At 46.3% G+C, this 27567-nt stretch overlaps 1 protein-coding gene across 1 annotated transcript in view; it reads left to right on the top strand.

Moving 5' to 3' along the window:
* The window catches only part of LOC137536607 (uncharacterized), a 126727-nt gene that overhangs the window by 56757 nt on the left and 42403 nt on the right, over nt 1-27567 (top strand). Inside the window, exons 13-14 of the mRNA XM_068258860.1 lie at nt 855-926; nt 23994-24082. Coding sequence (XP_068114961.1) covers nt 855-926; nt 23994-24082 — 161 coding nt within the window. The remainder of the gene's footprint in view (nt 1-854; nt 927-23993; nt 24083-27567) is intronic.

Below are 27567 nucleotides of genomic sequence, written 5' to 3'. Positions count from 1 at the left end.
TATTAGACACTGTCCCCCCTCTTCGCAGAGGGGGTGACAGAGAAAAGGTGTTGCTTCGCAAAGTGGAGTGGATTACGAAATTGGATTGTGTGAGCCCAAGAGGCCTTAAAGAGACTCCGTAACAAAAATTGCATCCCGTTTTCTATCATCCTACAAGTTCCAAAAGCTATTCTAATGTGTTCTGGCTTACTGCAGCACTTTATACTATCACCATCTCTGTAATAAATCAACTTATCTCTCTCTTGTCAGACTTGTCAGCCTGTGTCTGGAAGGCTGCCAAGTTCTTCAGTGTTGTTGTTCTGTGATGTATCTTCCCCCCCCCCCCCCCCCTCCAGGCCCCTCTCTGCACACTGCCTGTGTATTATTTATATTAGGGGAGCTTCTCTCTTCTCTCCTATCTTTTACAAGCTGGATAAATCCTCCTCTGAGCTGGCTGGGCTTTCACATACTGAGGAATTACATACGGGCAGAGCTGTCTGCACTCTGCAGGAAGAAACAGCCTGACACTTCAGTAGAAGATAGCTGCAGGGGGAAAGAAACACACAAATGATCTCTTGAGATTCAAAAGGAAGGGTGTATACATCCTGCTTGTGTATGGATGTATTTTCTATGTGTGGACATACTGTACATCAACCTACTTCCTGTTTTGGTGGCCATTTTGTTTGTTTATAAACAAACTTTTTAAAACCGTTTTTAACCACTTTTAATGCGGCGGGGAGCGGCGAAATTGTGACAGAGGATAATAGGAGATGTCCCCTAACGCACTGGTATGTTTACTTTTGTGTGATTTTTAACAATACAGATTCTCTTTAATGAGCATGTAAGTTTTAAATGTTTTCTGTGATTTATTTCAGGAAAGAAATTGTGGGATGGTAAAAGCTACGGGATTATGGATGACTCCTCCACAAATCATTGCAGGCTAGACGGTATAGTAGGTCCCTGTATAGGAATAGAAGACTTTGTATATATTGATTATGTGTGATGATGTAATGATGCACTTGGGTGGGGCTACCTGTAAGGGTGAGAACAAAATGAAGTAGGAGGTGCCCGTAGTATATTTGTATTGTGATTTTATGGTGTAGATAGGTAGCCACACGAGTAGCGGATAGAGATAGTAAAAGATTATAGTAATAAATAAACAAATAGGATAACGGATGGTCCTACCTTATGAAAGTAGTCACTCCGCTATATGGTATAAAAAATAAAAACTTTATTGGGCACTTTTGATTGACAACGCGTTTCGCGGAAAAACAACCGCTTCCTCAGGTCGAGTACCGTGCCTTTGAAAAAAAGCATATAAATACACACACAGGGCACTTAGAACAGACTTACTGTTGCATTTACATATTAAAACATGGTGAATAAGAGTGAGCATAAAAAAGGAGCAAAGTCAGACATTACAAATATAAGAGAACGCATGCATATATTAGTGGCCAATCGGCCAACAAGGAATAATAATTAGGATAATCATAAAAAGATATAAATAAAAAATCACTATCCTAGTATCAGGCAAAATGGCTGGTATTATCGTGATAAGATTGTCTGCCCCACGATATATTTATAGTGAAGCATGAGTATACATAGTGACAAAATGAACGCAGTTTATATATTTTTCTACATATTGGTTATGTCTATTTGCAGAGACTGGCTGGGAGGTACAGGGGGAGAGGTGTATGTAAAGTAGTATATTAACCACTTGCCGACCGCCCCCAGCCGATGGGCGGCGGCAAAGACTGGGCCCAAACGACCGCAATACGCCCATCGGCGGGGGCAGCTGCGGGAGTGGCTATGCGGCGATCGCGTCATTCGTGACGCGATCAGCCGCCGGGGACTGGCTCCGCCCACCGCTCGTAGTAACCCGCCGGCCGTTCGGAAGCGCCGGCGGGTTACTAGCACCCGGATCGCCGCTGCACATATGTATAATAGGCTTTGTAATGTATACAAAGCCTATTATACTGGCTGCCTCCTGCCCTGGTGGTCCCAGTGTCCGAGGGACCACCAGGGCAGGCTGCAGCCACCCTAGTCTGCACCCAAGCACACTGATTTCCACCCCCCCCCTGCCCCCTGATCGCCCACAGCACCCCTCAGACCCCTGCCCACCCCCCAGACCACTGTTTGCACCTAGTCACCCCCCTAATCACCCGTCAATCACTATCTGTCAACGCTATTTTTTTTATCCCCCCCCCTGCCCACTGCCCCCTCCTGATCACCCCCCCCACCCCTCAGATTCTCCCCAGACCCCCCCCCCCCGTGTACTGTATGCATCTACCCCCCCTGATCACCTGTCAATCACCCCCTGTCACTGCTACCCATCAATCAGCCCCTAACCTGCCCCTTGCGGGCAATCTGATCACCCACCCACACCAATAGATCGCCCGCAGATCCGACATCAGATCACCTCCCAAGCGCAGTGTTTACATCTATTCTCTCCTCTAAACACCCACTAATTACCCATCAATCACCCCCTATCACCACCTGTCACTGTTACCCATCAGATTAGACCCTAATCTGCCCCTTGCGGGCACCCAATCACCCGCCCACACCTCAGAACGTCCTCAGACCCCAGCCCTGATCACCTCGCTAGTGCATTGCTTGCATCTATTTCCCCCCTCTAATCACACCTTGAGACACCATCAATCACCTCCTGTCACCCCCTAGCACACCTACCCATCAGATCAGGCCCTAATTTGCCCCGTGTGGGCTCCTGATCACTCGGCCAAACCCTCAGATCCCCCTCAGACCCCCTTCCGATCACCTCCCCAGTGCATTGATTGCATCTATTTTCCCCTCTAACCGCCCCCTGAGACACCCATCAATCACCTCCTGTCACCCCCCTAGCACTCCTATCCATCAGATCAGGCCCAAAACATCCTGTCATCTAAGAGGCCACCCTGCTTATGACCGGTTCCACAAAGTTTGCCCCCTCATAGACCACCTGTCATCAAAATTTGCAGATGCTTCTACCCCTGATCAGTCATTTTGAGAAATTTGGTTTCCAGACTACTCACAGTTTTGGGCCCGTAAAATGCCAGGGCAGTATAGGAACCCCACAAGTGACCCCATTTTAGAAAGACACCCCAAGGTATTCTGTTAGGTGTATGATGAGTTCATAGAATTTATTTTTTGTCAAAAGTTAGCGGAAATTGGATTTTTATTTTTTTCAGTGTCATTTTTCACTAACTTGTGACAAAAAATAAAATCTTCTATGAACGCACCATACTCCTAACAGAATACCTTGGGGTGTCTTCTTTCTAAAATGGGGTCACTTGTGGGGTTCCTATACTGCCCTGGAATTTTAGGGGCCCTAAACCGTGAGGAGTAGTCTAGAAAACGCCTCAAAATGACCTGTGAATAGGACGTTGGGCCCCTTAGCGCACCTAGGCTGCAAAAAGTGTCACATGTGGTATCGCCGTACTCAGAAGAAGTAGTATAATGTGTTTTGTGGTGTATTTTTACATATAACCATGCTGGGTGGGAGAAATATCTCTGTAAATGACACATTTTTGATTTTTTTTTACACACAATTGTCTATTTACAGAGAGATTTCTCCCACCCAGCATGGTTATATGTAAAAATACACCACAAAACACATTATACTACTTCTTCTGAGTACGGCGATACCACATGTGTGACACTTTTTTGCAGCCTAACTGTGCTAAGGGGCCCAAAGTCCAATGAGTACCTTTAGTATTTCACAGGTCATTTTGAGACATTTGGGTTCAAGACTACTCCTCACGGTTTAGGGCCCCTAAAATGCCAGGGCAGTATAGGAACCCCACAAGTGACCCCATTTTAGAAAGAAGACACCCAAAGGTATTCTGTTAGGTGTATGATGAGTTCATAGAAGATTTTATTTTTTGTCACAAGTTTGTGAAAAAAAAAATACATATCAATTTCCGCTAACTTGTGACAAAAAATAAAATCTTCTATGAACTCACCATACTCCTAACGGAATACCTTGGGTTGTCTTCTTTCTAAAATGGGGTCACTTGTGGGGTTCCTATACTGCCCTGGCATTTTAGGGGCCCTAAACCGTGAGCAGTAGTCTAGAATCCTAATGCCTTAAAATGACCTGTGAATAGGACGTTAGGCCCCTTAGCGCACCTAAGATGCAAAAAAGTGTCACACATGTGGTATCGCCGTACTCAGAAGAAGTAGTATATTGTGTTTTGGGGTGTATTTTTACACATACCCATGCTGGGTGGGAGAAATCTCTCTGTAAATGACAATTGTTTTTTTTTTTTTTTTTTACACACAATTGTCCATTTACAGAGATTTCTCCCACCCAGCATGGGTATGTGTAAAAATACACCCCAAAACACAATATACTACTTCTTCTGAGTACGGCGATACCACATGTGTGGCACTTTTTTGCAGCCTAACTGCGCTAAGAGGCCCAAAGTCCAATGAGTACCTTTAGGATTTCACAGGTCATTTTGCAACATTTGGTTTCAAGACTACTCCTCACGGTTTAGGGCCCCTAAAATGCCAGGGCAGTATAGGAACCCCACAAATGACCCCATTTTAGAAAGAAGACACCCCAAGGTATTCCATTAGGAGTATGGTGAGTTCATAGAATTTTTTTTTTTTTGTCACAAGTTAGCGGAAATTGATTTTAATTGTTTTTTTCACAAAGTGTCATTTAATTGTTTTTTTCACAATTTCCGCTAACTTGTGACAAAAAAAAAAAATCTTCTATGAACTCACCATACTCCTAATGGAATACCTTGAGGTGTCTTCTTTCTAAAATGGGGTAATTTGTGGGGTTCCTATACTGTCCTGGCATTTTAGGGGCCCTAAACCGTGAGGAGTAGTCTTGAAACGAAATTTCTCAAAATGACCTGTGAAATCCTAAAGGTACTCATTGAACTTTGGGCCCCTTAGCGCAGTTAGGGTGCAAAAAAGTGCCACACATGTGGTATCGCCGTACTCAGGAGAAGTAGTATAATGTGTTTTGGGGTGTTTTTTTTCCACATACCCATGCTGGGTGGGAGAAATATCTCTATAAATAGACAATTGTGTGTAAAAAAAATAAAACAATTGTCATTTACGGAGATTTCTCCCACCCAGCATGGGTATGTGTAAAAATACACCCCAAAACACATACTACTTCTCCTGAGTACGGCAATACCACGTGTGGCACTTTTTTGCAGCCTAACTGCGCTAAGGGGCCAAAAGTCCAATGAGCATCTTTAGGCTTTACAGGGGTGCTTACAATTAGGCACCCCCCAAAATGCCAGGACAGTGAACACACCCCACAAATGACCCCATTTTGGAAAGTAGACACTTCAAGGTATTCAGAGAGGAGCATAGTGAGTCCGTGGCAGATTTCATTTTTTTTTGTCGCAAGTTAGAAGAAATGGAAACTTTTTTTTTTCTTTTTTTGTCAGAAAGTGTCATTTTCCGCTAACTTGTGACAAAAAATAAAATCTTCTATGAACTCACCATGCCTCTCACCGAATACTTTGGGGTCATTTGGGGGGTATTTGTACTATCCTGGAATTTTAGCCCCTCATGAAACCTGACAGGTGTGCAGAAAAGTCAGAGATGCTTGAAAATGGGAAAATTCACTTTTAGCACCATAGTTTGTAAACGCTATAAACTTTTTTACCCAATCCAATAAATATACACTGAATGTTTTTTTTTTTTTTATCAAAGACATGTAGCAGAATAACTTTCGCGCTCAAATGTATAGGAAATTTTACTTTATTTGAAAAATGTCAGCACAGCAAGTTAATCATTTTTTTGCCAAAATTCATGTCTTTTTTTTGATGAATATAATAAAAACTAAAACTCGCAGCAGCAATCAAATAGCAGCAAAAGAAAGCTGTATTAGTGTCAAGAAAAGGAGGTAAAATTCCTTTAGGTGGTAGGTTGTATGACCGAGCAATAAACCGTGAAAGCTGCAGTGGTCTGAATGGAGAAAAAGGCTCTGGTCCTTAAGGGGCGAAAAGACTGTGGTCCTCAAGTGGTTAAGGCTGAAAGGGTGCTGGTATAGCAGGGGATGGGATGGCTCTGGGTAGTATATGAGGAGCCTGTATGTAGCCTAGCAGGCATGGAAGTCTGCTATGGGCAGAGGCCAGGGAAGTAGAGCAAGGGGGGCTATAAGGAGCATAAATAGTTTTTGGGAGACTGCTGAAATAGAGGGAATGAGGTATACGTAATGGGACTCTAAGTATAAATATAAAGAATATATGTGTAAAAGGATAAAGAGTTCCCTACACGCCATGATAATGGGTAAGGAAGGAGGCTTACCTCGTAACAATTGTAGGTTATCCTAGGCGCCTGTGAAACGGGCGCTTGTGACGGAGGTAGTTTAGTATTCTTCTGGAATGTTCAGAGGGTTATTTAGAGGATGAAGACTACTACAGAGTACTATATACTGACCCGACCAAGGATTATATGAAGTCGCTAACAAATCTTACTAAATGGGCTTATAAAGAAAATATCAGTAAACAAGAAAAGGATTTTATTCTAATCCCCGACCCGGTCACAGCTTATTTCTACCACCTACCTAAAATTCATAAATCCACCTGGGCGACCAATTATAGCTGGAATGGAATCACTCACTTCTCATTTATCGGAACTTATTGACCAACACCTTCAACCTCATATAAAAAGACTCCCATCATACCTAAAGGACTCCACTCATCTCCTTTCTGAAGTGACCAATATCCAGTGGCAAGAGAGCTTTCAGTGGCAAACCCTGGACGTCTCGGCCTTGTATTCTAATATACATCACAAAGTGGGACTAGGAGCAGATTGGCACTATCTATTACAAGATCAAGTAATGCCACTCAAACAAAAATATTTTTTGATTCATGCCATTTCATTCATTCATTTAAATGAAAAAGGTTTGCACACCTGGGTCACTCATATCATGAGTACATAAAGCTAGAGTTGAAAAAAATGGGTGCTGAGTCAGTAAACCGGGCTGCCAAATGCAGTCCTACTAATGCAATAAGAAATAATGGACTCGCACACCAATAAAGTGATTTCAAATTGCATAAAGTTTGTAATGGTATAAAAAGTACAAACAGCAGTACATATTCAACATCAAGGGTTTTGTACAACAGTACACCCTGGGATATCACAGTGAGTGAGTCCCCTGGGTATACACAGTATCAAACAAAGGGTATAACTTTATCCTCTGGGGAATTCTTTACACTGCATAATTGTCTGTATGTTCTATGTACCAATTGCTGATTTTTTTGTATCCCTTTCTTCATTCATACTGACATGTGATTGTTTGATACTGTGTATACCCAGGGGACTCCTTGTGTTTTGCACTCACTCGCTGTGATATCCCAGGGTGTACTGTTGTACAAAACCCTTGATGTTGAATATGTACTGCTGTTTGTACTTTTTATACCATTACAAACTTTATGCAATTTGAAACCACTTTATTGGTGTGCGAGTCCATTATTTCTTATTTCATTCACATTAACCCATAACTATTTCAGATTCCTAGACACTATCTACAAACAAGAGGAACCGCGATGGGGACTAATTATGCTCCAAGTTACGCTCACCTTACCATGGGACTGTTTGAGGAACTTGTACTAGGCCCAGGAAACCCCTTTACAACCAATATCGTCATGTATAAGGGATACATTTATGCTCCTAAAATAGCCCCCCCCTTGCTCTACTTCCCTGGCCTCTGCCCATAGCAGACTTCCATGCCTGCTAGGCTTCATACAGGCTCCTCATATACTACCCAGATCCATCCCATCCCCTGCTATACCAGCACCCTTTCAGCCTTAATATACTACTTTACATACACCTCTCCCCCTGTCCCTCCCAGCCAGTCTCGATATATTTTTCTACATATTGGTTAGGTCTATATTTGCAAACTGTGTTCATTTTGTCACTATGTATACTCATGCCTCACTATAAATATATCGTAGGGCAGACAATCTTATCACGATAATACCAGCCATTTTGCCTGATACTAGGATAGTGATTTTTTATTTATTATTTTTTTTATGATTATCCTAATTATTATTCTTTGTTGGCCGATTGGCCACTAATATATGCATGCGTTCTTATAGTTGTAATGTCTTACTATGCTCCTTTTTTATGCTCACTCTTATTCACCATGTTTTAATATGTAAATGCAACAGTAAGTTTGTTCTAAGTGCCCTGTGTGTATTTATATGCTTTTTTCAAAGGCACGGTACTCGACCTGAGGAAGCGGTTGTTTTTCAGCGAAACGCGTTGTCAATCAAAGTTTTTTTTTACTTTTTATACCATATAGCGGAGTGACTACTTTCATAAGGTAGGACCATCCGTTATCCTATTTGTTTGTTTATTACTATAATCTTTTACTATCTATCCGCTACTCGTGTGGCTACCTATCTACAACTTAAAATCACAATACAAATATACTACGGGCGCCTCCTACTTCATTTTGTTCTGACGTTTACCCTAAGCTAGGGGTTACCACTTTGGCAAGTGGATCTTTTGAAGGAGCTGCGACCACATTTGGATAAGACCGAGCGGGGACGGTACTTCCCCGCATGCACACGAAGTGGTTGCTTGGTTCGCAACCCAATTTTGTGAGTATAACATCCTAGAATTACATTTTGAACCATGACCATTACTCAACATACTACACCAGATTGGGCTCCTGGCTTCTCTTCCCGTCCTTTTCTTGTTTTTTTTACCATAGTCTTATCTGTAGTCTTACCTGTAAGGGTGGGCCTTTAAAAGGGAAGAAAGTGTTGTGGGTGGTACACTTGAGGAAGGGTCAGGTGACCCATAACATGTAGTGATGGGCCAAACCTCCGATTTTAGGTTCGCAAACTTCCGCGGAAGGTTCGGTTTGCGGAAAAGTTTGCGAACCACAATAGACTTCAATGGGAAGGCAAACTTTGAAAAATAGGAAAAATTATGCTGGCCACAAAAGTGATGGAAAAGATGTTTCAAGGTGTCACAGACCGCTAGGCCGGTCTGCGGATGGGGTAAATTGATCAGCGTCAGAAATCCTCTTACACGGTCATTTGTTCATTACGAAGGGTAACCCACGTTCGCAATTTGATGAACTGACTCGCGAAGGGAGCGTTCTGATACCAACCGAATCACTCCACACACACACATACAATTCAAAGATCTGCCACCAAGCGAGTTACACAGCCCGCTACTGTAATTATACTAGGACTTCGAGAACACTTTAGTAACCCCTAGCAGTATGCAGGAACCTGGGTCAGATCGTTATATCTGGGCCGGATTCACACATACGGGTTATAAAGGTGTACTTCTATTAAACACAGGGTAGCGAGTTCAGGAGAATAGGTACGATTGTGTATGTTCAGCAACAGGTCATAACCGCTAAACGATTTTTAAACGTTTAATAACACAAATGCATTACATACAGTTATATACACCTATTAACATATAAAACGCAGAGCTTAAAAATAAAAGGAATAAAATCAGAAAGTTCTTACTTAGTTAGCTGAGCAGTCCATTTGAAGCATGAAGAAAATAGTCCAGTTTAAAAGTAGGCACTCAGTTTAAAGTCCTTTGTACACTGCAGGCGCTGGCTCTCCTTAGCGCCTGCATAGACGTTCCTTAGTCGATGGAATTTGGAGAGCTGGGAGGAGTTCCTTGCAAATGCTTTTTATTGACCAGAGTTTTGGGGCGGTCACTACCTGGAAAGTAGGTGTGTTTGAGGCAGGGTTACCTCCTGGCAGTCAGGTTACCACCCACAGACTTGGAGCAAGGAATGTACCAATTATTAATAATTTTCTGTAATTCCGCCCCAGATGGGTGCATCGCAAATCCGAGACCATATTCATAAGCAGCATGCGACTCTGTATTAAATGAGACTATACACGCCTAGTCTAACGAATTTGCTCTACGCAGGCCAGATAAAGTGGTCTCTCTATTGATTCCTGATAGCCAGAAAATTATAAATCATGTGAGTGATAGAACTGATTTCTGGGTATCAGGAAATGTGTTTGTTGTCTTGCTGTGCCAAACCCATCTTGAATTATTAATAAAGTAAATGTTCCCATTGTGTGAAGCTATAAGCTTGGAGGGAAATTTGAAGTTCAACCAGTTTGAGCTGGTATGGTGGAACATGAGCTGTGTGACCAAATGGCTGCTCCCCAGGTGGTCTGGCCACTTGTGAATTCTTTCCTGACCTGAACAGGATGTGGGGGGAGGGCTGTACTCCTGCCATGCTCTCAGAAGAAGAGCAAAGAAAGGCATTTTTTTTATTCTACCCAGGGCTGACAGTAACTGTGTGGGGCCATACGAAAATCGTTGGTGTTTACGCGCACGACTTTCCGTAATGTTCGTCACACAAGGGGTCTAACACCTGGAGGGGGGCATGGCGGAGTGGGATACATGCCAAAAGTCCCGGGGAAAAATCTGGATGTGACGCAAAGCAGCGTTTTAAGGGCAGAAATCACATTGCATGCTAAATTGCAGGCCTAACGTGCTTTCAAACATCTTGCATGTGTATACATCAATCAGGGAGTGTAATTAGAGTACTGCTTCACACTGACACACCAAACTCACCGTGTAACGCACCGCAAACAGCTGTCTGTGTAGTGACTGCCGTGCTGGACTACTGCGCAACATGGCGTGATTGCTCTTCCTCACTCAGTGATGTCAGGTAATGTGTGACTTCCTTCTCAACTTTCCATGGCACTGTTAAAAAGCTTACGTTTTGTTTTTAATTTACATTTTCTACTTGCTGTGTACTTGTTCAGTACCGCTACAATGAGAATCCTGTGGAGGCGGGCAAGTCTGCCATTGTGACCCCAGGTAATGGCCGGGGAATGAGAGGTTTGAATCCGGTGTGGAGCCTGAGCAACGGCTACCACTACACATCCAAGGAGGGCAGCGGGCAGGCATGCACACCCGCCCCGAGGTAGTGACCAAAAATAACAATACAGGAGGAAGACTTTCAAGGCCCTGCTGTGTATTTGAAATGAATGTACTTTAAATCCTTTAACGAGAACCAGTTATGGCGGGTAAAGATGACACCACATTCCTTTCACGAGAATCATATGGAGGCGGGCAAGTCTGCCATTTATGACCCCGGGTAATGGCCGGGGAATGAGGGATGGAATCCGGTGTGGAGCCTGAGAAACGGCTACCACTACACATCCAAGGAGGGCAGCGGGCAGGCATGCAATACAGGACTTTGAGGCCCTAATTTTAATGAATCAACTTTAAATCCTTTAACGGGAATCCGTTATGGAGGGCAAGTCTGCCATTGTCACATGCGGGGAATGAAGGTTGGATTCCGGCCCGAAGTGGGAGCCTGCTGAGACCCATGCTGTAGCTGCCCTGACCGTGCTTTGCCGACCAGGCATCTGTGATCAGATGGACCCTTGAGCCAGCAGAAGACAAACCAAGTCGAAAGCATTTGCCAAGAATGTTTTACGGAGGGTAAGGTTTTTTTGGCATTGTTTCAAATTGTTTGCAAATGTAGATGGTTGTATTTTTAAATAGTTTGAAAGTGTAGATGGTTGTATTTTTCAATTGTTTAAAACTGTATCCATTCAAGTGCAAGTTATGCACTGACTGCCAGCTATAATGTGCAGTCACAGATGCAGTGAAAGGTATGCAGTGACGGCCGTGCTTGACTTGTGCGCACCATGACGAGAGTGCAGGTGATGGTGGCTTTTCAGCCCATATGCTCGCCCGGCTGATGTAGCTGAATGACAGAACAGTGACTGTCCAGCTGATCAAATTTGGTCTGATCACAATGAAGCAACGACCTTATCTTTGGTGTGCCACCCCCACCCGAGACACTCATATAGCTGGCGGTCATTGCTTCATTGTGATACGCAAGCCCCTTCACCGCGGCAAGGTAATGATCATGAAGGGGGATGGGCACATGCACATGCGTTTTTTTTTTTTTTGCAGTCGCCTGCAGTTCAGCTAGAAAAATTAGGCAGGCATGTGCACGCCCCAGAAAAATTAGTATAGCGGCCGCTGCTAGCAGTGGCCTTAAAAATTCTGGAATCCGCCTAGAGTCCTGGACCCTGGTGGTGGTGGTGGTGGAGAAGGCAGTCAAGCGGCATGCAGGCAGAGATGCTGTGTGTGGGGACTGACTTAGTCTTCGGTCGTGCAATAGCCCTCAGGGATCCATGCCTCGTTCATTTTGATAAAGGTCAGGTACTGAACACTGTCATGACTTAGGCGACTTCTCTTCTCAGTGACAATGCCTCCAGCTGCACCGAAGGTCCTTTCTGACAGGACGCTTGCGGCAGGGCAAGAGAAGTATGGCAAATTGGGACAGCTCTGGCCACAGGTCAAGCATGCGCAACCAGTAGAGCAAGGGTTCATCGCCGCTGCTCGCAGTCGCAGTGTGTACATCCACACTTAAGGACAGGTCCAGGCGTTGGAGGGTGGATCCCGAAGGGCTACTGAGTCTGCGAGGCGTTGGACTAAAGAATGTCCGCATGTCCGACATCACCCCGAGATCGCTGGAGTGTCCTGTCCTTGCCTGCGTGGACTGGTGAGGAGGAGGAATACTGCCAGTGGTACCTTTATTGCGTTGTACTGTCACATCACCCTTAAATGCATTGTAAAGCATCATTGACTGCTTGTTCTGCAAGTGCTGCATCCTTTCCGCCTTGTGTTGAGTTGGTAACAGGTCTGCCACTTTGTGCCTGTACCGAGGTTCTAGTAGCGTGGCCACCCAGTACAGGTCATTCCCCTTGAGTTTTTTGATACGGGGGTCCCTCAACAGGCTGGACAACATGAAAGAGGACATCTGCACAAAGCTGGATGCAGACGTACTCTCCATCTCCTCTTGCTCTTCCACAGTGACGTCACGCAACTCCTCTTCCTCCCCCCAGCCACGGACAATACCACGGGAACGTGGAGCAGCAGAAGCCCCCTGTGATGGGTGCTGCGGTTGTTCTTCTGCCGCCTCTTCCTCCTCCACAGAAACACCTTCCTCATAATCATCCGAGTCTGACTCCTCTCCTTCCCCACACGACTCCTCTTCTTCCTCCTCCTCCCCCCTCTGTGGTGCCGCAGGTGTTGAGGAAACCTGTACTTCGGCTGAAAATTGGTCCCACGCCTGCTCTTGCCGTAGCTGTTCCTGTTCCCACTCCTCCACAGCTTCATCCACCACTCTACGCATGGCATGCTCCAGGAAGTAAGCGTAGGGGATCAAGTCGCTGATGGTGCCTTCAGCACGACTCACCAGGTTGGTCACCTCCTCAAACGGCCGCATGGTCCTGCATGCATTTCGCATCAGTTTCCAGCTGTTGGGCCACAGCATCCCCATCTTCCCAGATTGTGTCCTACTGTAGTTGTACAGGTACTGGGTGACGGCTTTCTCCTGGTCTAGCAAGTGAGAGAACATGAGCAGGGTGGAATTCCAGCGAGTCGGGCTATCGCATATCAAGCGTCTCACCGGCAAGTTGTTTTTCCGCTGAATGTCCGCAAAGCGTGCCATGGCCGTATAAGACCGCCTGAAATGCCCACACAACTTCCTGGTCTGCTTCAGGACGTCCTCTAAGCCTGGGTACTTGGACACAAATCTTTGCACGACCAGATTCAGCACCTGTGCCATGCAGGGTATGTGTCAGCTTTCCCAAATTCAACGCAGCAATGAGATTGCTGCCGTTGTCGCACACCACGTTGCCGATCTCAAGCTTGTGCGGGATCAGCCATTGCTCCACCTGTTTGTTAAGAGCAGCCAGGAGAGCTGCTCCAGTGTGACTCTCCGCTTTGAGGCAAGACATGTCTAAAATGGCGTGACACCGTCGTACCTGGCATGCAGCGTAGGCTCTGGGGAGATGGGGCTGTGTAGCTGGAGAGGAAGAGGAGATGGCAGCACCACTAGAGTTAAACTGACACTCAGCCAAGGAGGAGGAGGTTGACAGCAAAGAGGATGTAGCTGAAGGAGAGGAGGTGGCAGGAGGCCTGCCTGCAAGCTGTGGAGGTATGACAAGTCGGTCCGCTGCGCAGCCACGTACTCCCTGCTTGCTGCCATCGGTCACCAGGTTGACCCAATGGGCTGTGTATGTAATGTAGTGGCCCTGCCCATGCTTGGCAGACCAGGCATCCGTGGTCAGGCGGACCCTTGACCCAACGATCTTCGCAATAGATGACACCACTTGCCTGTGAACTGCACGGTACAGTTTGGGTATGGCCTTTCATGAAAAATAAGTGCGGCCTGGTATCTTCCACTGCGGTGTCCCAATGGCCACAAATTTACGGAAAGCCTCAGAGTCCACCAGCTTGTATGGTAATAGCTGGCGAGCTAATAGTTCCGCCACACCAGCTGTCAGACGCCGGGCAAGAGGGTGACTGGCAGAAATTGGCTTCTTCCGCTCAAATACTTCCTTCACGGACACCTGGCTACTGCTGTGGGCAGAGGAGCAGGAACCGCTCAAGGGCAGAGGCGGTGTGGAGGAGGGTGGCTGTGAAGGGTCAAGGGAGAAAGCGGATGAAGATGATGCACCTGAAGGAGGAAGAGGAGAAGGAGGGTGGCTTGTCTTTTGAGGGGTGCTGCTTTTCCTTAGGTGTTCTTCCCATAGCAGTTTGTGCCTTTCTCTCCAGGTGCTTTCGTAAGGCACTTGTCCCTACGTGAGTGTTGGCCTTTCCACGTCTCAATTTTTGGAGGCAGAGAGAACAGATGGCTTTGCTCCTATCTGAGGCACACACCGTAAAATATTTCCAAACCGCAGAGCCCCCCCTGGGGTGATGGCACTACGGTGGCATCAACAGCTGACCTTGAAGGGCATGTTGGCAGACTGGCCATAGCTGGCGATACATGGCGCCGGACACTGCCCCAGCTGTATCTGAGGACGAGCTCCCTCTGCTTCTATCATGGAGTCGTCTCCTCCTGCTCCTCTCCGACTCCCCCTCTGAACTGTCCTCCTGGTCATCTCATCTATTGGGAACATACATGACATCTGTATAATCGTCATCCTAATCCTCCTGCCCAGCTTCGCTTTCCTCAGACACCTCCACAACTGCACCAACTTCAGGTGGTTCATCATGCCCCTCCTCACACATTACGTCCATACTATCGCCACCTAACTCAGACCTATGAGGTGGTGTACCTGTGCCTTCTTGTTGCAGTAGTGGCTGTGAATCAGTGATTTCACCACCAAATAACTCCTGCGAAGTGTCAAATGCAGCGGATGTGGTGCTTGTTGTAGCGCTGGTGGCTGCGGGAGATGAGGTGTTCTGTGTTAAACTCAAGCACGTCCTCACAATTTTGGGAAGTGATGGCACGTGCCTTCTTCTGAGCACTGTACTTTGGGGCAGGTCCGCACGAAATAACAGCAACACCACCTCGCACAGCCACAGACCTGCCGGTGCCTGGTGGCCTTCCTCTGGGTCTGCCTCTACCTCTTCCTGGTTTGTCCATTTTGTCCATCTCGGGGGGGGGGGGGGGGGGGGGGGAAGCTAGGTATATGCAGTCAGCTGAGTTCACTCAACACAAAGGTAGTTATATATGCAGTGAGGTGAGATTACTGAACACAAAAGGTAGCTATATGCAGTGAGGTGAGTTCACTCAACCGAAAGGTAGTTATATGCAGTGAGGTGAGTTCACTCTACAGAAAAGGTAGATATAAAGGGAGGTGAATTCACTCAACTTAAAAGGTAGTTATGTGCAGGGAGGTGGGTTCACTCAACACAAACGTAGGTGTATGCAGTAATGAGGTGGGTTAACTAAACACAACAGGTACTAGTAGTAGGTAAATGTAGTACAATGTGCAGCTCCCTGTCACACACACAGGTGTCACTGAATGTGCTGCTGAATGCTGGTGGGCTGCTGGCAGTGGGACACAGTATGAATTAGCAATGCTGTCTAAACACAAGTGTCTCACACACACAGGTAGTAGTCACTGAATGTGCTGCTGCTGCTGGCAGTGGGACACACAGTATGAATTAGCAATGCTGTCTACTACCTGTGTGTGTGAGACACTTGTGTTGCTTAGACAGCATTGCTAATACATACTGTGTGTCCCACTGCCAGCAGCAGCAGCACATTCAGTGACTACTACCTGTGTGTGTGATACACTTGTGTTTAGACAGCATTGCTAATTCATACTGTGTCCCACTGCCAGCAGCAGCAGCACATTCAGTGACTAGTACTACCTGTGAGTATGAATTAGCAATGCTGTCTAAGCAACGTGTGTGTCCCACTGCCAGCAGCAGCAGCACATTCAGTGACTACCTGTGTGTGTGAGACACTTGTGTTGTTTAGACAGCATTGCTAATTCATACTGTGTGTCCCACTGCCACTGCCAGCAGCAGCAGCACATTCAGTGACTACTACCTGTGTGTGTGAGACACTTGTGGTGCTTAGACAGCATTGCTAATTCATACTGTGTGTCCCACTGCCAGCAGCAGCAGCAGCACATTCAGTGACTACTACCTGTGTGTGTGATACACTTGTGTTGCTTAGACAGCATTGCTAATTCATACTGTGTGTCCCACTGCCAGCAGCAGCAGCACATTCAGTGACTACTACCTGTGTGTGAGACACTTGTGTTGCTTGGACAGCATTGCTAATTCATAATGTGTGTGTCCCACTGCCAGCAGCAGCAGCACATTCAGTGACTACTACCTGTGTGTGTGAGACACTTGTGTTGCTTAGACAGCATTGCTAATTCATACTGTGTGTCCCACTGCCAGCAGCAGCAGCAGCACATTCAGTGACTACTACCTGTGTGTGTGAGACACTTGTGTTGCTTAGACAGCATTGCTAATTCATACTGTGTGTCCCACTGCCAGCAGCAGCAGCAGCACATTCAGTGACTACTACCTGTGTGTGTGAGACACTTGTGTTGCTTAGACAGCATTGCTAATTCATACTGTGTGTCCCACTGCCAGCAGCAGCAGCAGCACATTCAGTGACTACTACCTGTGTGTGTGAGACACTTGTGTTGCTTAGACAGCATTGCTAATTCATACTGTGTGTCCCACTGTCAGCAGCAGCAGCAGCACATTCAGTGACTACTACCTGTGTGTGTGAGACACTTGTGTTGCTTAGTCACTGAATGTGCTGCTGCTGCTGGCAGTGGGACACACATTATGAATTAGCAATGCTGTCTAAGCAACACAAGTGTCTCACACACACAGGTAGTAGTCACTGAATGTGCTGCTGCTGGCAGTGGGACACACATTATGAATTAGCAATGCTGTCTAAGCAACACAAGTGTCTCACACACACAGGTAGTCACTGAATGTGCTGCTGCTGCTGGCAGTGGGACACACACATTATGAATTAGCAATGCTGTCTAAGCAACACAAGTGTCTCACACACACAGGTAGTAGTCACTGAATGTGCTGCTGCTGCTGCTGACAGTGGGACACACAGTATGAATTAGCAATGCTGTCTAAGCAACACAAGTGTCACACACACACAGGTAGTAGTCACTGAATGTGCTGCTGCTGCTGGCAGTGGGACACACAGTATGAATTAGCAATGCTGTCCAAGCAACACAAGTGTCTCACACACACAGGTAGTAGTCACTGAATGTGCTGCAGCTGCTGGCAGTGGGACACACACATTATGAATTAGCAATGCTGTCTAAGCAACACAAGTGTCTCACACACACAGGTAGTAGTCACTGAATGTGCTGCTGCTGCTGGCAGTGGGACACACAGTATGAATTAGCAATGCTGTCTAAGCAACACAAGTGTCTCACACACACAGGTAGTAGTCACTGAATGTGCTGCTGCTGCTGGCAGTGGGACACACAGTATGAATTAGCAATGCTGTCTAAGCAACACAAGTGTCTCACACACACAGGTAGTCACTGAATGTGCTGCTGCTGCTGCTGCTGGCAGTGGGACACACAGTATGAATTAGCAATGCTGTCTAAGCAACACAAGTGTATCACACACACAGGTAGTAGTCACTGAATGTGCTGCTGCTGCTGGCAGTGGTACACACACAGTATGAATTAGCAATGCTGTCTAAGCAACACAAGTGTATCACACACACAGGTAGTAGTCACTGAATGTGCTGCTGCTGCTGGCAGTGGGACACACACATTATGAATTAGCAATGCTGTCTAAGCAACACAAGTGTCTCACACACACAGGTAGTCACTGAATGTGCTGCTGCTGCTGGCAGTGGGACACACAGTATGAATTAGCAATGCTGTCTAAGCAACACCACAAGTGTCAGTTTCAAACACAGAAAAAAAAAATTGATCACACGAGCAGGAGGAGCTCTGAAAAGAGCTTTTCTGGGGCGCTATTATAGCAATAAGATTCAGCTAAGCAAGCTAAGAAGGCAAGAGCCTGACTAATCTGTCCCTAGGAGAACAAGTCTGCAGCAGCTGTCCCTAGTCTGTCTCTAGCAGGCACACGAGTGAGTGTCATGGCCGCCGGAGCCTGCCTTATATAAGGGGGGGGGGGGGGGCTCCAGGGCTTAGCGTAGCCTGATTGGCTACAATGCGCCTGCTGACTGTGATGCAGAGGGTCAAAGTTGACACTCAGAGCATTATGGGGTGAATCGAACTTCCGGGAAAGTTCACCGGCGAACCGTTCGGCCCACCTCTAGTAACATGTAGTGTCTTTGCTCGCAATAAAAGAAACGCAAGTTTGAAGCCTGTGGAGGGCCTTTTCCTTACGGATTGTGGATTGCATGGAGCAGGAGTGATGAACCTGCAGGGAAAGGGCACCGGCCAGCTACCTTATACAGGTGAGCTACTTAGAGCAAACATCAAGGTGATTATTAAAGGCATCCTATTGCAGCAGGATCCGGCATCTCTACACCCTGTTAGCATGTGGGCCGGGGTTTCCTCTGGGGGCCACTCTCTCCCACATTCTTATAGGGATCCTTCACTGAGTGGGCTATGGCTGTTTCCTTCTACACAATACCAGTTGCCTGGCTGTCCTGCTGCTCTCTTTGGCTGCAGTATTGGCAGAATCACACATCTGATCAGCATGCTTGTTCAGGGGCTGTGGTTTAAAGTATTACAGAAACCAGAGCAGCAGAAGAGTCAGGCAACTGGTATTAGTTTAACAGAAAAAAATGACATCTCTGTCAGTTTATGTTCCCTTAAAGAGAGACTGACCAAGAATTGAACCCAATCAGTAGCTGATACCACCTTTTACATGAGAAATCTATTTCTTTTCTCAAACAGACCATCAGGGGGCGCTGTATAACTGATATTGTGGTGAAAACCCTCCTACAGGAAACTGAGGACCGTGGTACTCTTGGAAGTTTCCTGTCTGTGAACCTTGCTGCATTGTGGGAAATGGTTTTTTTGGCAGTTGGAAACTGCTATAAACAGCTAAGGAGCAGCTACATCACCTGCCAACAGTAAAAATGTCACCATGTAATAAATGTCAGAATGTAAATCAGGGATTTAAAAGATTTTACAATGGGCAAACACTGACTAAATCATTTATACATAATTATTGTAAAAAAGCACTTTTTTATTACATTATTTTCACTGGAGTTCCTCTTTAAACTAAGTAGTAGAAATCTAACATTACTGACAGATTTTGGACTAGCCCATCTTCTTATAGGGGGATTCTCAGGGTTTCTTTATTTTAAAATGCACTTAGGGAATGGCAGTTGCTTCGTCCAACTGCCAAAATAAAGTGCAGCGAGCAGGGAGGCTGGCCAGCATCTTTTTATAAATAATTTCAGGTAATATCTTTATATAAAGAATAAAGGCCATGCTGAGAATCACCCATGAAGAGATGGACTAGCCGAAAACCTGTCGGTAATGTCAGATTTCTACTACCTACTGTAAGTGACAGCAACATAGGAGAGAAGTAATTTATGGCTCATTATACTCTGAACACAAATACACATAAGTACATTTCTTCCAGATTCTGGTGCCAGTTCCTGTAGGTAGAAAAGGCAGACATTACCACCAGTACTAGGAACAGTTTCCTTCCTCTCTGCTTGTTACTGATTACCCCCAAGCACTGTATACATAGCAATTCCTGCCAATGGCAACTACAGTGTCAGAGGTGCAAGAAGGGGATGGGGAACAGCTTGTTACTGATTACCCCCAAGCACTCTATACATAGCAATCCCTGCCAATGGCAACTACAGTGTCAGAGGTGCAAGGAGGGGATGGGGAACAGCTTGTTACTGATTACCCCCAAGCACTCTATACATAGCAATCCCTGCCAATGGCAACTACAGTGTCAGAGGTGCAAGAAGGGGATGGGGAGCAGCTTGTTACTGATTACCCCCCAAGCACTCTATACATAGCAATCCCTGCCAATGGCAACTACAGTGTCAGAGGTGCAAGGAGGGGATGGGGAACAGCTTGTTACTGATTACCCCCAAGCACTCTATACATAGCAATCCCTGCCAATGGCAACTACAGTGTCAGAGGTGCAAGAAGGGGATGGGGAGCAGCTTGTTACTGATTACCCCCAAGCACTCTATACATAGCAATTCCTGCCAATGGCAACTACAGTGTCAGAGGTGCAAGGAGGGGATGGGGAACAGCTTGTTACTGATTACCCCCAAGCACTCTATACATAGCAATCCCTGCCAATGGCAACTACAGTGTCAGAGGTGCAAGAAGGGGATGGGGAACAGCTTGTTACTGATTACCCCCAAGCACTCTATACATAGCAATTCCTGCCAATGGCAACTACAGTGTCAGAGGTGCAAGAAGGGGATGGGGAACAGCTTGTTACTGATTACCCCCAAGCACTCTATACATAGCAATCCCTGCCAATGGCAACTACAGTGTCAGAGGTGCAAGAAGAGGATGAGGAACAGCTTGTTACTGATTACCCCCAAGCACTCTATACATAGCAATCCCTGCCAATGGCAACTACAGTGTCAGAGGTGCAAGAAGGGGATGGGGAGCAGCTTGTTACTGATTACCCCCAAGCACTCTATACATAGCAATCCCTGCCAATGGCAGCTACAGTGTCAGAGGTGCAAGAAGGGGATGGGGAGCAGCTTGTTACTGATTACCCCCAAGCACTCTATACATAGCAATCCCTGCCAATGGCAGCTACAGTGTCAGAGGTGCAAGAAGGGGATGGGGAACAGCTTGTTACTGATTACCCCCAAGCACTCTATACATAGCAATCCCTGCCAATGGCAGCTACAGTGTCAGAGGTGCAAGAAGGGGATGGGGAGCAGCTTGTTACTGATTACCCCCAAGCACGCTATACATAGCAATCCCTGCCAATGGCAACTACAGTGTCAGAGGTACAAGAAGGGGATGGGGAGCAGCTTGTTACTGATTACCCCCAAGCACTCTATACATAGCAATCCCTGCCAATGGCAACTACAGTGTCAGAGGTGCAAGAAGGGGATGGGGAGCAGCTTGTTACTGATTACCCCCAAGCACTCTATACATAGCAATTCCTGCCAATGGCAACTACAGTGTCAGAGGAGCAAGAAGGGGATGGGGGACAGCTTGTTACTGATTACCCCCAAGCACTCTATACATAGCAATCCCTGCCAATGGCAGCTACAGTGTCAGAGGTGCAAGAAGGGGATGGGGAGCAGCTTGTTACTGATTACCCCCAAGCACTCTATACATAGCAATCCCTGCCAATGGCAACTACAGTGTCAGAGGTGCAAGAAGGGGATGGGGAACAGCTTGTTACTGATTACCCCCAATCACTCTATACATAGCAATCCCTGCCAATGGCAGCTACAGTGTCAGAGGTGCAAGAAGGGGATGGGAACAGCTTGTTACTGATTACCTCCCAAGCACTCTATACATAGCAATCCCTGCCAATGGCAACTACAGTGTCAGAGGTGCAAGAAGGGGATGGGGAGCAGCTTGTTACTGATTACCCCAAGCAATCTATACATAGCAATCCCTGCCAATGGCAACTACAGTGTCAGAGTGCTTGGGGGGTAATCAGTAACAAGCTGCTCCCCATCCTCTTCTTGCACCTCTGACACTGTAGTTGCCATTGGCAGGGATTGCTATGTATAGAGTGCTTGGGGGTAATCAGTAACAAGCTGTTCCCCATCCCCTTCTTGCACCTCTGACACTGTAGTTGCCATTGGCAGGGATTACTATGTATAGAGTGCTTGGGGGTAATCAGTATCAAGCTGCTCCCCATCCCCTTCCTGCACCTCTGACACTGTAGTTGCCATTGGCAGGGATTGCTATGTATAGAGTGCTTGGGGGTAATCAGTAACAAGCTGCTCCCCATCCCCTTCTTGCACCTCTGACACTGTAGCTGCCATTGGCAGGGATTGCTATGTATAGAGTGCTTGGGGGTAATCAGAGGTGCAAGAAGGGGATGGGAGCAGCTTGTTACTGATTACCCCCAAGCACTCTATACATAGCAATCCCTGCCAATGGCAGCTACAGTGTCAGAGGTGCAAGAAGGGGATGGGGAGCAGCTTGTTACTGATTACCCCCAAGCACTCTATACATAGCAATCCCTGCCAATGGCAACTACAGTGTCAGAGGTGCAGGAAGGGGATGGGGAGCAGCTTGTTACTGATTACCCCCAAGCACTCTATACATAGTAATCCCTGCCAATGGCAACTACAGTGTCAGAGGTGCAAGAAGGGGATGGGGAACAGCTTGTTACTGATTACCCCCAAGCACTCTATACATAGCAATCCCTGCCAATGGCAGCTACAGTGTCAGAGGTGCAAGAAGGGGATGGGAACAGCTTGTTACTGATTACCTCCCGACACTGTAGCTGCCATTGGCAGGGATTGCTATGTATAGAGTGATTGGGGGTAATCAGTAACAAGCTGTTCCCCATCCCCTTCTTGCACCTCTGACACTGTAGTTGCCATTGGCAGGGATTGCTATGTATAGAGTGCTTGGGGGTAATCAGTAACAAGCTGCTCCCCATCCCCTTCTTGCACCTCTGACACTGTAGCTGCCATTGGCAGGGATTGCTATGTATAGAGTGCTGGGGGGTAATCAGTAACAAGCTGCTCCCCATCCCCTTCTTGCACCTCTGACACTGTAGTTGCCATTGGCAGGGATTGCTATGTATAGAGTGCTGGGGGGTAATCAGTAACAAGCTGCTCCCCATCCCCCTCTTGCACCTCTGACACTGTAGTTGCCATTGGCAGGGATTGCTATGTATAGAGTGCTTGGGGGTAATCAGTAACAAGCTGCTCCCCACCCCCTTCTTGCACCTCTGACACTGTAGTTGCCATTGGCAGGTTTTGGTGCGCTGTATCAATTGTTATGTATAGAGTGCTTGGGGGGTCCCCGTTGTAAAACTTGCATTGGGGTCCACAGCTCCTTAGCTACGCCACTTATTTGAAATGCACATTGTTATATCCTTTCCATCTTCATTCAGATGGAGCCCTTTGACGATGGTTGGAGGAGGCTGAGACTGTTGACGGCATATGCCGCTATGCTCTGCGCAGGAGACCCATTCCACGTGTCATATGGGAACGCACTGATGTGGTGTTGCTTTCAGAGAGGGGACTGTTGAGGCTGAACAGGGCGGCTTTTGATGAGCTGTATGCTCGTTTGGAGACCTATCTCAGGCCATTAACATCTCAAAGTCATGCGATTAGTGGGCAAACTAAGTTGTTTGCCTGCCTGCAGTTCCTGGCCAATGGGAGCTTTCAAAGGCTGGGTGGCTTTGCCTGTGGGGTGTCCCAGTCCACCATGAGCAGGGTTATATCCCAGTTCCTGAAGGGCATGCAGAGGAGAAGCAGACAGTTTATCCACTTTCCATGTTCCCAATGGGATGCAGTCAAGGTGGCATTTTACCATCATGCCCAATGTCATCGGGGCCATTGACTGCACCCATGTAGCACTTGTCCCTCCAAGTGCAGTTGAATACATGTATAGGAACTGGAAGTTTTGCCATTCCCTGAATGTCCAAGTAGTGTGTGGCCCTGACATGGAAGTTTCTTCCTTTGGTCGCTAAATTCCCTGGTTCATGTGACGATGCCCATACTTTGCGTCAATCAGGCCTTTTTACATTTTTTGGCGCAGTGTATCAGGATGGTGGCTGGTTGCTTGCTAATTTCTATAGCAAATTATGCTTATGTAAAATATTGTAACATTAACCATATGTAATCAATGTTCTTTCTGTTTTTGCAATTGCAGGTGATGCAGGATATCTGTGCCTGCCATGGCTTAGGACACCTCTTGGCCATCCAAACAATAGTGCGGAAGAGGCCTATAACACAGCACATGTTAGTACCAGTTATGTTGTAGAGCATTGTTTTGAGCACTTAATGTGTTTCCGCTGCCTTGACAACAGTGGAGGTGCGTTGTTATCCAAACCACAGAAGGTCAGTGACAGAGCAGCAAGCTATCCACACTGACTCGGAGGAATTCTGTGAGCAGCGAGATGATGCTGGTGATGAGTCATCCAGAGGCAGGGGTTCTGCTAGGCCACTTTACAGTCTTCAAGGAGCAAAGGCAGAGGGGTTGAGGAGGACAGAGAGATCAGATATTACATCCAGGGGCTTCCTACCCTAGCAGATTCAGACTTCTAGGGTCTAGGCTTGAAAAATCCTGCAGAAGGGAACTGGATGAAATACAGTCGTCATTAGTGAGATCAGCCATAGAGTCTTGGCTATGGTAAAAAGGCAGGAAGTCACCCATTCTGCTATTTCAGCCATGTACAATCCGACATGATGGCAGACATCAAGGTTCAGATATCTGATATACGAAGAGAACTAAATCAGTTCTCTTCCTTTGAACACTTTGATGATCTTAATGTGAAAATGAAGGATAATATTTCTAAACTTGAAGACATCATTATAAACACCAAACGAGTTCCTCAGGGATACGGTAGATTATAAAAATAATGTTTCTGAATGGGGAAGATGGTAGACAGTACATAGGTCACGGAGGCCCATACTCCGTAAACCAAGACCTGTTATAAAAGAGTAAGTTTCAGCTCAGCAGACAGTGCAGGCTCTGCGTCAGACACCTCGGACACAAGGGATAAGAGGGTTAAGTCAGTCTTTTCTGGCACCCCATAATGGGGGGGGGAGGGGTGGTTGAGACCAGCAGGAACGGACCATACAGGAAACATCTCAGTCAGCCAACCTATCGGGGACCAAAGAAGGGGAACCACAAAAATAAATCCAAAAGGAGAGAGGGTGTAGGAGGGCAGGTCACAAGCACCGGAAGACAGGCCATTCTATAGTTCCCTCTAATCTTAAGCTCTCGAGTGTTGAACTTTCTCAAAGGCAAATTTCACTACTCTTATCCTATGTACCATTAAACCATTGTGATGTTTTCAGCACTATGCTGGATGTCTAAGTTTATAAGGAAACTGACTCAGAGGAACAGGATGTTGGTGAATGTGGGATGGGGATAACCTTGGGGCCCCCTTCTGCTGCCCCGGAGATTGGGTAGATCCCTCAGTTTCAGGAGGTTTCTACCATCCTTGTGCTGGAACATTTGTCCAGCACGAGTGATGGCCCTGCCTCGGGCGGCCCCATGACCATCTCCAATCCACGTTTTTATCCTGTCCAAGCGAGAACTCCAGTTGTAGATACTTTTTAGGACCTGAGAGAGAGAGCGCGAAAGAGCTGATGTGGATAAAGAGAGTTCCGAGAGCAGCCTCCAATCTTACACGGCAGGAGCGAAGGGCACTGCAGTCCCTCCAAAATGACAAAACAATAGTCATACGTAATGCTGACAAAGGAGGGGCTGGGGTGGTTCTTGACTCGGATGCCTATAGAGCTGAGGCACTACGCCAATTAGGCGACAAAAATACATATCAGGTTTTGTCTGGTGATCCTACTCAGTTAAAAAGGGAGCTTATGCAGCTCTTGAATTTGTGAGTTTCACTGGGTGTTTTCAATAAGAGGGAGGGAGGGAGGATATCTTATGGTGGTGGTGCCTGTTGTACCAATTTTTCTTCATTCCATAGGTCCATAAACCGGATGTTCCCCTGAAGGGATGACCAATTGTGGGTTTCAGCTCTCTGGGGGAGGGCCTGGGACAATGGGTTGACACATGCCTCCAGCTTTTGGTACGTCTCCCAGCCTTTTAATGAGATACCACACATCTTTCATCTACCCTAGAACATACAGTGGGAGTCCCAATTTGTTTGGGTTACTATGGACGTGATCTCATATTCGATTTCCTCACCATCTTGCACTCAAATCCCTGCCAGTATGTCACCGTCTACAGAGGATCTTACAATCTAATCCCGGCCATCATTCATGTCACTGTGGGGAAAGTGAGGGCTTTTTGGGAGGTGTGTGGGGGGCTACAGTAGGTGATAGTCGGCCTTGGCATGGTAAGGTATAATAGACATGTAACAATGCTTCAGGTTATTGCTGTAAATCGCTTATTGATCGTTGGGTTAAATATAGAATTCAACATTTTTTACATTTCAGTGTTGGACAGCCGAGAAAGACCAGCTGTTAAAAAGAAGAGTTTCAGACCCTCGGTAACAGAAAGTGGGCATCAATTGAAATCATTTGATATGTGCACTTTAGTCAGTTTAGTGGTTAGGTGCTGCACTTGGTTAGCACGGTGTGATTTAGCCATTAGACAGAAAAAAACTTGCCAGTCCAGGTGGTGGTGAGCAACATACTCAGTGAGGTTGGGCAAATTCGGTACCTAGAGCCGTAAACTGGAAAGAGGAGCTTGGGCTCTGGCGTGGCAGATCATCAAGCCTCCTTTGTTAGGAGGATACGGACCAGAGGCGCCAAAAGAGTAAAAGCATAATGCTTGTAATTAGATGCTTGTAGCAAATTTGTATATCTAATTACAAGCATTCGGGGTTCCTTTTTTGATATATTGTAGTATTCTGTATTTTTATAGCTTGTACTCCTGTCTAATTGCCTGAGGAAGCGGGATAATCCCATGAAACGCGTAGCACCTGGGAGTACCATTAAATTGTTCTTGTTCTTACTGAACATTGAAAGTTCTGTTGGTTTCTGGTTCTTTATGGGTGGCGAGTTGTGACTATAGTCTCCCCCCATTTTTATAGTCATTATGCTTTTACTCTTGGCGCCTCTGGTCCGTATCCTCCTAACAAAGTGATCCACCTACGGTGGCAAGGATCTTTCCTGCATTTCTTCTACAAAGAGCGACATCTTATACCTGAGTGGGGTCAGGTTCTAATTCTCCCCACCTGCATATGGAGTGGTTGCCTAGGGGCAACCCATGTTTGAGTATAACTATTTTTAAATTAATTTGAATTTCTTGAAAATACCACACAATTTGGGGCTCTCGGTCTTTTGTTTTTGTTGTTTAAGTGCATCAAGCCTCCTTGACCTGGTGGAAGTTTATCTTGGTGATGGGTCTTTTCTATCCCTTACTCTTCCACCGTAGATTTTGATCTTTTTTACTCTTTTGAAGATGGGCTGCAAACACAAGGGAGGGTTATAATTTAAGTAGGCCTCAGTTATTTGCACTGAGTTTTAGGTAAAAGGCTTGTTTGCAGAGTATACCTTTAAGAAGCGGTTCTCGTAGAATGGAGGCTGCAGGCAGTTACCAGGAATATTTCCTGAACATGTTCCTGAAGGAAGGCCACAGGCCTACACTGCCCCAGACAGACTACGGGAACAATCAACATAGGCCATATTTATAAAACAACATTCTTGTAACAGACATTGGGGCTCATAGAATATTAATCAAGTAGGTGGGTATTCTGACACCACGAGGGGTCTAGGCCAATAGTAGATTTTGGGGGATGGCTCAGATG

The sequence above is a fragment of the Hyperolius riggenbachi genome, chromosome 10, assembly GCF_040937935.1.
Source record: "Hyperolius riggenbachi isolate aHypRig1 chromosome 10, aHypRig1.pri, whole genome shotgun sequence".
In the NCBI taxonomy this organism is placed as follows: domain Eukaryota; kingdom Metazoa; phylum Chordata; class Amphibia; order Anura; family Hyperoliidae; genus Hyperolius; species Hyperolius riggenbachi.
The sequence above is the reverse complement of the archived record's forward strand: the minus strand, read 5'-3'. Positions and strand labels throughout refer to the sequence as shown.